Here is a 12,551-nt window from a genome sequence, read left to right as displayed (position 1 = left end):
CAGACAATTTTACATGTACCTTCAGTCGAGACACTTTGTACAATCTCAACCACCCTCCATGAGTTTGACCACTCAGACAGATCCAATTGTATCTTTGCTACGTCCGGAATATGTATTGGGATATCGGATCAAATATTTATATTCAGAACTTATTGTGGCAGGGAAGGATCTACAACTTCAGAGACTTCACACTAGATGGCTTCTGGATGTTCCTGACCTTCCAGAGCCAACTACTCTATATAACAAACTGTCATTCACCATGAGGCATTTGCAGTCGGCTGCTTTACAAGAAACCCATCCCAAATTTATAAATAGAGCATACATGGCCCCAGCGCAGAGGGCGCACTATGTCCCCACTGATACTGGGGCGTGTTACAAATGTCAAAAATCCAATGCCTCTTACTTTCATAACTTTTGGGAGTGTAGGAAAATTAGATACTTCTGGGACAAAGTGATCAGTTATATAAATAGCATCTATTCGCTGAAACTTCGAAAGCACCCGACTGCATGCCTATTCCTATGTTTTCAGGTCTGGGACCTCGGCCCCAAGAAACCACAGATCATACCTGTTTTGTCCATTATTCTAACTCTAGCCAAAAAATTGATCCTTACGCACTGGATCCATGGAGTTGGCCCCTCTATTACTGAGCTAAAAAAATCCATTATGAATACCCTGTTTTATGAAAGGCAAGCAATGAGATCAGACCTCGAGAAAGGGGCTCCGCGCTTTTATAAAAAATGGGAAACCTATATATTGAGTCTTGAACATCAGGTTCAACTACAAATACAAAAAATGTTTGAGTCGACCACCTGGTTTCTTCTCCGACAGATTTAGATTTCATCCCTTCCTAATGAGATGTTTGTCTGACTCAGAGAGATCTATTTGTTGAGAAGTGATAGATTATGTGAAGAGAATTGTATTCTATACTTGAAAAATTATTTTAGGTTCTGTCTTGTGTCCCCCCCCCCTCTCCTCCCTTTTCTTCCCTTACCCACTTGTTACTATTTTTAGAGTGATGCATAGAATAATGCTATTCTGTTAAAACTGATATACAGAAACAATAACATTTTATATTTTATAATTTTTATTTTTTATATGGAAAATATGTATACCAGACTACTTGAAAACTTGTCACACAATTGTATACATCTATTTCTGCTATATTTTACTTGTATTGTTCTATATTGCTCTATTCTGCAAAACAATAAAAATTGTTTAAAAAAAAAAAAACAGGTGGGATGTGGACTTCTGCTTTGAAGTTGGATATCTCCAGTTCCCCAGGGTCGATTTTCAAAATTCTAGTATCCCTGGAAGAAGGGGGTCCTCAGTTATCAGCATAGGTCCCTTATACACCTGGGGCCCCTGGGCAAGTGCCCATTAAGCCCATATGAAAAGACGGCCCTGAGCGTGGAGACTTGGGTATGATGACATGAAAGGTTGGGGGTTGCTAAGAGCTACGTCATTATGAGGTGGGGTGCCTAGGACTGACCTAACTCCATTCACATGAATATTTTGGCACTAGATCTTGGGGCGAGTCCTCCAGTGACAGATGCAGGTTACACCGTGTTCTTGGGAAAAGTTCTTGCTACCTGGAAATTCCGGTCGATCAAGAAGTTGGTTTCAAAATCATCATCGTCGTCACCAAAGGGATTGATCAGCTGCTCAGCCACCTGGAGGGGGGAATATGGAGAACGGTCAATTGGATTTAGACATGGTGCACAACGGCCCCTTATGTAATTACCACCAGCTGCCGACACAGGTGTGATCCCGGTGACGTATCTTTATCGGCAATAAATTTAAAATGAAGATAAACAGTTTGGTCGTTCCAGAACATTTCTTTATTCGGCATGCGCAGAACTATTGCAAAGAACAGATTCATTATTACTCTGGAGCTTTAAACTGAACATTTAATTAATGGCACCATAAAAAGTGTTGAAGGGTATCCAGGCACATTAACATCCCCACCTTGAGCCAGCCAGCATAGAAGAAGAACTGCAGCAGAGTGAATACAGGGACGTAGAGGTTCAGGTCGTGTCCGGTGTACCCCTTGGATGTATCCAGAAACTGCCGTCCAATCAAACAGGTGATAAAATAGCTGTACACCGCGATGGTCACCACCTAGTGGAGAGAGAAGAGATGACAACGCGACTCTGTGACCTGGTGTCAGAAAGGGAGTCTGCACCCTACAAACACACATGCCCACACACCCACTCCACAAGCAGGATCTCTGTGTTAGATGTATGAAGCAGTGAGAAGTAGGCGGGAGGAGAAGTTGGCCCATGGTGACCAATCAGCATTGAAGTAACATCTATAGTTTGCATAATATAAGATTATACAGAGCAGCTGATTGGTTGCCATGGGCTACTTCTCCCCTGGCTCACTTCTTTCTTATCACTGCTTCATACACTGCTTCATACATCTACCCCCAAGTACTAATTATATATATATATAAATCTAAACAAAAGATTTGTAAAAGAGAAAGTTCTCTTTAGTGAGGGATCAGATAGAGGTAAGATTTATACAGCAAACATGACTGGAATCTCTGGGACAGGTGCTCATCTGACAGACTCTCTGTACAACCGCCGCCTGAGACCATCTTAGACCTCCTAAGGAGGAATCTCCAAATACATATCATTTTATAGTATCCTCCGAATCTTCCGAGATTAAAAAAAAAAAAGGTACTTGTTTCCTAGCAGGGCGCCCACTAAGCTATTTCCTTAGTGGGTTATTCTGCGTAGTGAAATCGCATCGCACATTTTTGTGGCTTGCGATGTGTGCGATGCGATCTCAGTAGTTAATTTAGTTCATTTATTCACTGCACCCTGAGTGAAATCACATCGCAGATGAGATGAGATCTCAGTAGTTCATATGGTAAAACAGCTAAAACGTCGGCGTGGAGTTGATATTATATAGTGTGGCGAGACACCAAGCCCGAAGCATGGCGAGCGTATCGAGCCCCGCGGATTACTTTACATGTATTCCACGTCCCCTTGCTGCGCTCGCCACACTATATAAAATCAACTCACCGCTGATGTGGATAGTGGGTGTATGAAAATGTCGGAGGATGCGTTCCGCCGCCCCTCGCGGGGCTCGCCACGGGGTGACGTGGAGAGTGGTGCTGTTTTAGGTGTTTTACCATATGAACTACTGAGATCTCATCTCACGCCACAAAAAAGCGATGCGATTTCACTCAGGGTGCAGTGAATAAATTAACTAAATTAACTAGTGAGCGTACGTAGGAAATCTGGGCGCCCTGCTAGGAAACAAGTACCAAAAAAAAGTATAATATGCCCCGACACTGGACGCAATTATACATTGCTACCAACCACTAACTGTTCAGAGTCCTTACATAGAAGTTGAGTTCTGGGAATTGTTTTTTTATCCCAGCAACCTGTGTATAAGATATCTATACGCTGACTGATAACACGCCCCCTTAGAAGAGCCAATCAGCTGCCGACCTGCTGGGCACTAGTGACGCCCTCCTTACCTGAGTGTAGACCAATGGGATGCTGATCCAGTCATAGTGGAAGAGCATGCTGCAGTTCCCCCGAAACGCATTCAGTTCCTAGACACAGAGAGAGCAGCGGAGATAGGACATAACTGTAAATACGGTTCTCTTTAAGTCTCTGTAAATGGTCAGAAATACATCGAAAAGGAGAAATATTAACATTCATAAGCTGGGTTCACAGACCGTACACTAAACGCATGACCACCGGTAACCAGTGCCCTTATTCTGATTCGTGTGGCCAGAGCCGCACACGGTGCTCCGGCCGCACAAACCAATCCCCGCCCACACTACGGATCGCCACGGCCGTCCGTACACGGACGGCTGGCGATCCGCACGAAAATGGTGGGGCGTACGCCTCCACCATGGTGGGAGCTGCCCCCTGCATTCGATGGTCGGTGACCATCGAAGGCAGGGCCGCACGCCCCACCAGGTCCCGCAAGCTGAGACCACACGGACAATCGTCCGTGTGATAGCTTGTATGGGGGCTGAGAGCTGACATCCGGCGACGTCAGCTTTCCGCCCCCATCACTGGCGTCATACCCTCATTAGCATGCATACGCCCCGCGTTTGCATGGGAACGCCCATGAAACGCGGGGCGTATACATAGGGAAATGAGGGTATGAAGCCCCTCACGCCCCTATACGCCCCCTTTGCGGCGTAGTAACTTTATGTGCGGCGAATTCGCCTGCACATGCGCAGATTGACCTCTGCGCATGTGCAGACGGAAAACATCGGCGGTACGGCCGCACGCGGGCCGTACCGCTCGAATCAGAATAAGGGCCCATATTATTGTGTATGCACTATATTAGATCGTTCGTGACCCCCATTGTTTTCTGTACATGTGGCTCATTCCGGACTATATTGACAATGACATTTACATTCCTGTATGTGGTCACTGAACGATATCATCTGTAAAAATCGTTTAGTGTGTAAGCACGATATTATTTGTCCTGGAGCTCTGGGGAGTTCAAGGGAAATTGTTATTGATATTATATCATTTACAACAGTGGTGGAACTTGTGAGTGGTTGGTGCAAAATAGCATTTGGGCTCCCACTCCAACCCAAGATTACAATATGCCACCCAGCAGTGGACGATCGGGAGAGGCAGAGGGTGACAGGGGGAGCAAGGTGGGTGACTGTTTAAAGGTGCGTACACATTAGACGATAAAATCAACAATAAGCACAATAACGAGGAACGCTAATGATTTTTTCATGCAGACCATCTAAGATATATGTCCTACAATGCTAAAAATGTGCTCTCCCGAGGGTCCTGAGAGATGTCGTACATAGTCTGTATTGGAGGATATCGCTAGCGGGAGCCATGTTGCAGAATCCATCATGGGCGCTGCTCCACCTCCGCTCATCGCAGTTGGTATCTTAGCACGTGTGTATGCACTAGCCAATACAGACTACACAACACTTTTATTGGCAAGCTGCTCAATCAGAGGTAATGTCATTCAGGTGCCAACAGGGAGGGGTAAATCTGGTTAGGAAAAAAAACAGTTTGTATCCCAATTGCACACTGAATGAGAAATATACATATAATAATCAGATAATACAGAGATCTTGGTTGCATATATCTGCAGATATAGGGCTAAGCCCCCAGGCCGTACGTCAAGGCATCTCTGTCACTGGGGGTCCCTAACACTGGGTATGGGTCTGGGGTGTCGGCCCCCAATATGCCGGCACAGGCTGACTACTCCAGGGCAGCACACAAATAAAAATTAGTAGGTGTTAAATAAGAAGCACATAAGTGCTATGTAAGGAGGTGAAGGTGTGGTTAAAATAATACATACAATGTGATAGGGAAAAACATAAATGTTAATAAAGTGTTAGGGTGTGCTGACCTGGAGCAGACCAGCCATACCAACAAAGAGGGAATCACACTCCCAAACCCATCCCATGCACAATAACAAATTTTTGGGCCTAATAGCCCAGTGTAAGGCCACATGATAATGGCTTACAACATCTGAGAGCCAGCTTACCTGGAGATACCCCTGGCTTCTCCAATGGCACTCAGGTGTCAGCAATCCCTCCTAATGCTGACCCATCTATGCCTCTCTCAACTACACAACACTTTTATTGGCAAGCTGCTCAATCAGAGGTAATGTCATTCAGGTGCCAACAGGGAGGGGTAAATCTGGTTAGGAAAAAAAACAGTTTGTATCCCAATTGCACACTGAATGAGAAATATACATATAATAATTAGAAAATACAGACTATCTCGCCAGGTCCCGTAACCAACAAGGTCGCTGGGTACACAGTATCGTCTAGTACCCAGCTTAAGGCTGGGGGAAGCAGACGGTGACAGTGGAAAGCAGAGGGAGCCAGTGGGTGACAGGGAGAGGCAGTGGGAAGGAGACTGACAGAAAACGGCAGGGAATAGGGTGGGGCACTGGGTGACAAGGAGAAGCAGAGGTTGATATACAGAGGAAGACCACAACAACGAAAGGAAAGAGGTAGAAGGTGAAGGCGGAGCAGTGGGTGACAAGTACAAGCACAATCTCCTGCATGGTGCGGAGAACAGGGTAAGGTAAGGTGCAGGTCCCTCAGACAGTGGGGTCCACCTCAAAATGGTCTGCGGAGGGCTCAGGGGTATAACTCATTGCTGGTCTGGGCAAAAGTGGTCCCCAATGCTATACACCTGCTACACCAATGAAAGTTCTGTCTCTGGTTTACAATTCATCTAATATGGACCCAACTATAGACTCCAAGGGTGCAGCACCCCCTTGTGGACAAATAGTAATTACCAAGTCACAGAGCTGAATATTTCTTTAATCGCTTGCTCTAGTAAAGTATATTCTGGAAAATGTAAATGTTGGTTGTAACACAGTTGGATGACACAGTTTTGTAACCTGTTTTATAATATTAGATCAGACTGCACGCACTATGGTTGATAAACTACAAGATGGCGCTATAGTACTGAATACCGGACACATGTTACTGCATAGTCACCAAGTATTAGTACATTCTCATTAGAGAAATGTGGAGCTTGTTGAACCTAAAAGGGAAAATGCTCTAATCCAGGGGTTCTCAACCCTAATCCTCAGGTACCACCAACAGGTCATGTTCTCAGGATGTCTTAGCGCTATCCACTCTACCTAAAGCGCAATTACCAAGTCCCTCAGCGATAACAAGTTCTGGCCAATGCGGTTGAGAGGGAGGACCAATCAGAAGCTTCACTCAGAGACAGTGGCATCTGGTTGGCCAACCTGCTCACACAAATCATCTGCAGGCAGATCAGAAGTGAGTAATGCATTGGGGTTTCCGGATTTGGCTATAATGAAGCATTTAGCCATGTATAGCAGCCCTGGGTGTACCCAATGGTTGGACCTTACAGCTACACACTACAGAAATAAAAGGGAGAATGTATCATTATGTTACCACTAGATGGCAGTCTCTCACCTGTATGAGCATTTGATATGCGTGGTCATCGTGTACAAGAGGAGAAGGCAGGTGAGCCAAGGGGAGAGAAAAAGATGAGAGGAGTCTATTACTTGCTAATTTAACCCCCTCCTCCACCACCACCACCACCAGAGGGTACTTTGCCCACTCTCTCCCCCCAACACCGGGCACCTTGCAACACCTCAGAACACTGGGTACTTTGCCCTGCTCAACCCCAGTAAGACCTGTACATCGCCCTCAGGAGACTTTACTGAGGCCAAGCCAGGGGGGGAGAGCGGCCTGGCGGGCAACCGGGCCATTTCCCGGTGGGCTGGCCCATAACATACTAAAACAGGCCGCTCTCCCCCCTGGCATGGCCGCGGGACCTCAGCGGTATTTAGATTTTTTTCCCAAAAGCAAGACGGTGAGGCTGTGAGCGGCGGGGGAGGCAGCGGCTAATTACAGATCAGTAGCCTGTCTGTCACTAGTACACAGACCACAAGACCAGAGTAGGTGAGCGCCGAGTGTCCGACAGCGATCAGCCTGGCGAGAGGGGAGGGGCGAGATGCGGCTGGAAGAGCAGACACGCTGCTGAACTCAGAACAGCGTGTCTGCTCTTCCAGCCATATCCCGCCCCCCGCCGCACTGATAGGCCTAGGCTGCAGGTGCCGCCGCGGTACAGCAGAATTAGCAGTGTGCGCCGCTCAACAGTTATGCGCCGCTGCCGCCCTAGGATAGAAGGCCACTGATCGGTCCCCTAGCTGCCGGAGCCTGCCACTGATGTTACCAGTGAGTAGTAGGGGAAGGGGGTTGGTGCTTTCTGTGTATGTGAGAGAGGTGTCAGGTGGGTGGATATGGTGCTGTGTGAGAAAGCTGTCACTGAGGAGGGGGTTCTGGTGCTGTGTGTGAGAGGTGTCGGGGGTTGGTGCTTTGTGTGTGTGTGTGGGGTCTGTGTGTGTGAGGTGTCAGTGTGTGTGTGTGTGGGGGGTCTGTGTGTGTGAGGTGTCAGTGTGTGTGGGGGGGTCTGTGTGTGAGGTGTCAGTGTGTGTGTGGGGGTCTGTGTGTGAGGTGTCAGTGTGTGGGGGGGGGTCTGTGTGTGAGGTGTCAGTGTGTGGGGGGGTGCTGTGTGTGAGGTGTCAGTGCAGGGATGTTGCTGTGTGAAAGAGGTGTCAGTGGGGGGTGCTGTGTGTGAGAGGTGTCAGTGGGGCGGTGGTGGTGCTGTGTGTGATAGGTGTCAGTGGGGGGTTTGGGGCTGTGTGTGATAGGTGTCAGTGGGGGGTTTGGTGCTTTGCGTGTGTGTGGGAGAGTTGTCAGTGGGGCAGGGGTTGGTGCTTTGTGTGTGAGAGGTGTCAGTGTGGGAGGGTGCTGTGTGTGAGAGGTGTCAGTGTGGGGGGTGTGTGTGTGTGAGAGGTGTCAGTGGGGGGGTGCTGTGTGTGAGAGGTGTCAGTGTGGGGGGGGGGTGCTGTGTGTGAGAGGTGTCAGTGTGGGGGGGGGGTGGTGTGTGTGAGAGGTGTCAGTGGGGGGGTGCTGTGTGTGAGAGGTGTCAGTGTGGGGGGGGGTGCTGTGTGTGAGAGGTGTCAGTGTGGGGGGGTGCTATGTGTGAGAGGTGTCAGTGTGTGTGGGGGGGGTGCTGTGTGTGAGAGGTGTCAGTGTGGGGGGGTGCTGTGTGTGAGAGGTGTCAGTGTGGGGGGGTGCTGTGTATGAGAGGTGTCAGTGTGGGGGGTGGTGCTGTGTGTGTGAGAGGTGTCAGTGGGGGGGTTTGGTGCTTTGCGTGTGTGTGGGAGAGTTGTCAGTGGGGCAGGGGTTGTGCTTTGTGTGTGAGAGGATTCAAGATGGCTGCAGGTGGACTGCGGTGCATGCGCTGCTACCTGCAGCTCCTCTCATATGCCTTTACAGAGCAGAGCACTTGAGCGACAGCTCACGGCTCTGCCTTAGATCCCCATGTCTCTTGTAGGCCATGCAGAGGTGTGTGTGTGTGTGGCTACGCTGTGTAAATTGGAAACAACATTGGTAGTTGTTCTTGTTCACAGTAATCGCGGGTGCTAGCATCTTCTGGAGCTAATGCGGATTAGGAAGCTCAGGAGGGTGTGAAGGCTGCATGAAAAGGATCCAGGGAACCGGAGTTCCCCGCTGGAGGTATCCAGAGCCCAAGTGCCATGACATGAGGTGAATGATGTCCAGTGTGTCTCCCCCCAAAGGCAGGTTTATTTCATCCTTTCAATGGAGGTCCAGGCTAGTAGCCACTACACCCCCCCTCACAGCCTAACCCTATCTATATAGACACCCAGCCGCAGCCTATCCATATACACACGCATAGCCTAACCCTCTCCATACACACACACACACCTGTACCCTAACCCTATCCATACACACAGCCGTAGCCTAACCCTGTCCATACACACATATAAACACAGCTACTGCCTCACCTTACACATATACACACACACAGCTTAACCCTATTCATACACACACACATAGCTTAATCCTATTCATACACACCCAGCTGCAGCCTATCCCTATCAATACACACACCTGTAGCCTAACCCTGGTCATACACACACACACACACACACACACACACACACACACATATACACACACACAGCCACAGCCTAACCCTAACCCACATATATATATACCCATAACTTAACCCTATTCATACACACACACCTGTGGCCTAACCCTGTCCATATACACACAGCTGCAGCCTAACCCTACACACACACACACACACACACACACCCACCCGCACCCATAGCTTAACCCTATTCATAACTGTGGTGGAGAAATCTCATGAGGGGTCGTGGTCAGCAGGGAGGGGAGAAGTGATATGAGGCAGGAGTAGCCCCTTCCCCTTGGCTGACCATGTCCCCTCATGAGATCGCACCCCCATTAGGGCTGCTTTGAGAAATTTCCCGGGCTGGTTTAAAATCCCAATCTGCCCCTGGGGCCAATCCGCCCCTGCCAGTACTCCTCTGTGCTACCTGTTACTTCTATGTGCTCATTATCCACAGACCATCTTACTCATTATTACTGGCAGAGTACCAATTAGTTCCTGTTATACATATATGCTACTAGTCCACATGCCCTGTTATTTATTATTACTGCTACCTGATTACAATTCTACAGACTCTTAAGCCCCGTACACACGGGGGATATATCGCTGAGCGATATATCGCTCGCAATGAGCGATATATCGCTCAGTGTCCTATTTGCATCAGTGACCAGAGATGGTCGCTGATGAAAATGAAACTGCCGGGGGAGCCGCAGAGGGAATCAGCTGGTCGCAGGAGCATGTTCCTGCGACCAGCGATCACTACGGGGGAGAAAACGGGAGCACGCACCCGGCGATATATCCCCGGTGCACACTCCTATCGCGGGCAATTCGGTCGCTCAGCGACCATATTTCCCGCTATATTAGACAAAATCGCCCCCCTGTGTACGCACCTTTACCCATAATTACTACCATAGTACTAATTAATACCCGGTGCTTATCTATACTTACAGTCTACAGAGCCTCCTACTAATCACTTCCAGAGGATTACATGATACATATTCCTCATCTATACTACCAGATTAGAGACTCACTAATTATTACAGACAGGGTACCACTAGTCCACAGATCCTTACTTATTATTACTACCAGAGTACCCAGATAGTGCTTGTTCCTCATCTATACCACCAGGTTAGAGACTCTCTTATTATCCCTACCAGTTCATATTTTCATTTTGCTCATTATAACTACTAGAATATGTTACGCGTGGCTGTCATTCCTTTATACTATCAGTCCAGAGCCAATTTTACTCATTATTGCTCTACCACCAGAGTTCCAAATACGGATTCAGTATTGAATCCCGGCGGTCGGGATCCCGGCGTTCAGAATCCCGACAGCCGAAATGCCGACAAGGGGGGGACGAGTATCGCCCCCCCTTGCGGGCTCGCTGCGCTTGCCACGCAGCGGGCCCGGTGCCTCGCTACGCTCGGCACACTAATTTATTCTCCCTCCAGGGGTGTCGTGGACACCCCAGGAGGGAGAATATGTCGGCATTTCGGCGGTCGGGATTCCGGCGTCGGGATTCTGAACGCCGGGATCCCGACCGCCGGGATATTAACTGCATCCCCCAAATACAACCTGTTACTCATCTGTGCTACCAGATCCAGAACCCTTACTGTCTAAACCTGTGGAACACATTGGGGAAGGGGAGTGAAGAGTCTGCAGATTGCTGCATGTACATTCCCTGTTCTATACCCCCCCTCTGTGCATGGACTGCCTGCGGACCCCGCTGCATCTTGGATCCTTCGCCCTGTCACATGACCAGCCAGCACTGCTGAGAATTGTATCTTGCCACAATGTCCCGCAGAGATAACGGTTACTATGTTCATAGTCTTTGGGCTGATCCATTGTTTGAGGATTTGGTAGGGAACCCCATATTTGTTACTACCACTTTCCTCTTAACCCCTTATTTATGTGCTCTTTATTAACCCTTCTTACACTGTGGGCCTTGCTCCTCTCCCCCCCCCCCCCCATTTGCTTCATCAGGTGTCGGTGCTCATGGGAAGAAGAGGAGTCTAATGAGCGAAAACAGAAACCTGAAGAAGCAGCAGGAACAGTCGGCAGAGGGCATGGGGACACCAGTGTTTGGCAAGAAGCTGCTTCTGCTGCAGAGTCAGATCGAGCAACTGCAGGAGGAAAACTACCGGTAATGGGAGAAGGGTGGGGCCTAACGGTCAAGAGGACCAGCGCTTGCTTTACGCATGGCTGTAGGAGCTTTGCGATCCGGTACATGTGGGGCTTGCTTGATGGCGGTTTTTGCTGCCTATATGGGAACGTGTAAATTATAGGGATTATAGCAGTTGCAACATATTTTTATTAACCCCTTCAGTGGTAATCCAGGAAGCTTTCCAGGCTATGCTTCAGTGCTAGCACTTCCAGGATTGCCACTGTCTTTTCACCCTCCTTGGCTCTGGGCAGCACCGCTGAGCTGAGCGATGATCTCCTCTGCAGCGGCTGCCCGTCCCCGGCTCCTTCCTTCCTGGCTGTTTGCGGATTGACCTTGCTAACGTCACGCCATACACAGCCAGGTTGCTGGGGTAAGTTCCGGAAGGCGCTGCCCAGCCTCGGGACACTCATCGGTGGCTTTTTTTTTTCTTTTACTGAGCCTCCTCCAAAAATCCTGCCCTGTGGGGAGCGCTCCCTAAACAAAAACAAACAATGACTGTAGGGGGTTAAATGTCCAGAATGAATGGCTGTCCATGTGCCCCCAGTGGCTTTGGATGATCTCTGTGAGAGGCCGCATAGAAGGTAACTTGTGATGTTTCTGGGCTTACTTCAGGCTGGAGAGCGCGAGAGATGACTACAGACAGCGATGTCAGGAACTGGATCGGGAGGTTCAGGATCTGCACATGCGTAACCAAGATCCAACTGGGCTGGCTCATGAGGCGCAGTCCCTCAGGGATGAGATGGACGTACTCAGGTGAGCAGTGGTCCAGGGAATGGGGCTCTCGGGCCTGGAATTGCAGAGAGATCACCTGCTTTATGACTTATTTATCCCTTGCCTGAGGTGTGGTCACAATTTGTAATTTAGTGAGACCAGATTGACTCTAGGCCAGTTGCAGTATCAGACTATGCACAGCAACACAGAGTATTTCAGGAGTTGA

The 12,551-nt window shown here is 48.9% G+C and overlaps 2 protein-coding genes across 3 annotated transcripts in view; one reads left to right on the top strand and one right to left on the bottom strand.

Moving 5' to 3' along the window:
* Nucleotides 1-8,852, bottom strand: part of LOC146073043 (bestrophin-2a-like) — a 15,474-nt gene extending 6,622 nt beyond the window's left edge. Inside the window, exons 1-5 of the mRNA XM_083180220.1 lie at nt 8,816-8,852; nt 6,915-7,138; nt 3,489-3,566; nt 1,967-2,119; nt 1,591-1,671 (exon numbers count right to left, since the gene is read on the bottom strand). Coding sequence (XP_083036346.1) covers nt 1,591-1,671; nt 1,967-2,119; nt 3,489-3,566; nt 6,915-7,138; nt 8,816-8,852 — 573 coding nt within the window. The remainder of the gene's footprint in view (nt 1-1,590; nt 1,672-1,966; nt 2,120-3,488; nt 3,567-6,914; nt 7,139-8,815) is intronic.
* LOC146072555 (protein Hook homolog 2-like) lies at nt 7,549-12,551 on the top strand. 2 transcript variants are annotated; one of them, XM_083179773.1, is made up of 4 exons: nt 7,549-7,682; nt 8,924-9,059; nt 11,434-11,593; nt 12,227-12,551. In XM_083179773.1, the coding sequence occupies exons 3-4, from the start codon at nt 11,466-11,468 to the stop codon at nt 12,369-12,371; spliced, it is 273 nt and encodes a 90-aa protein (XP_083035899.1). In that variant the 5' UTR covers nt 7,549-7,682; nt 8,924-9,059; nt 11,434-11,465; the 3' UTR covers nt 12,372-12,551. The 2 variants fall into 2 exon arrangements, with proteins under 2 accessions (XP_083035899.1, XP_083035898.1); XM_083179772.1 differs by having other exon boundaries at nt 8,924-9,091.

Source organism: Crinia signifera, chromosome 4, assembly GCF_055691185.1.
Source record: "Crinia signifera chromosome 4, ASM5569118v1, whole genome shotgun sequence".
NCBI lineage: Eukaryota > Metazoa > Chordata > Amphibia > Anura > Myobatrachidae > Crinia > Crinia signifera.
Note: the sequence above shows the minus strand (reverse complement) of the source record. Positions and strands in the feature narration are given on the sequence as shown.

Coding starts and splice junctions, on each gene's coding strand:
- LOC146072555 (XM_083179772.1), top strand. CDS start 9,064: ATGATGTCCAGTGTGTCTCCCCCCAAAG. Junction 9,092..11,433: donor CAGTGTGTCTCCCCCCAAAG/GCAGGTTTATTT, acceptor TTGCTTCATCAG/GTGTCGGTGCTCATGGGAAG. Junction 11,594..12,226: donor CTGCAGGAGGAAAACTACCG/GTAATGGGAGAA, acceptor GGCTTACTTCAG/GCTGGAGAGCGCGAGAGATG.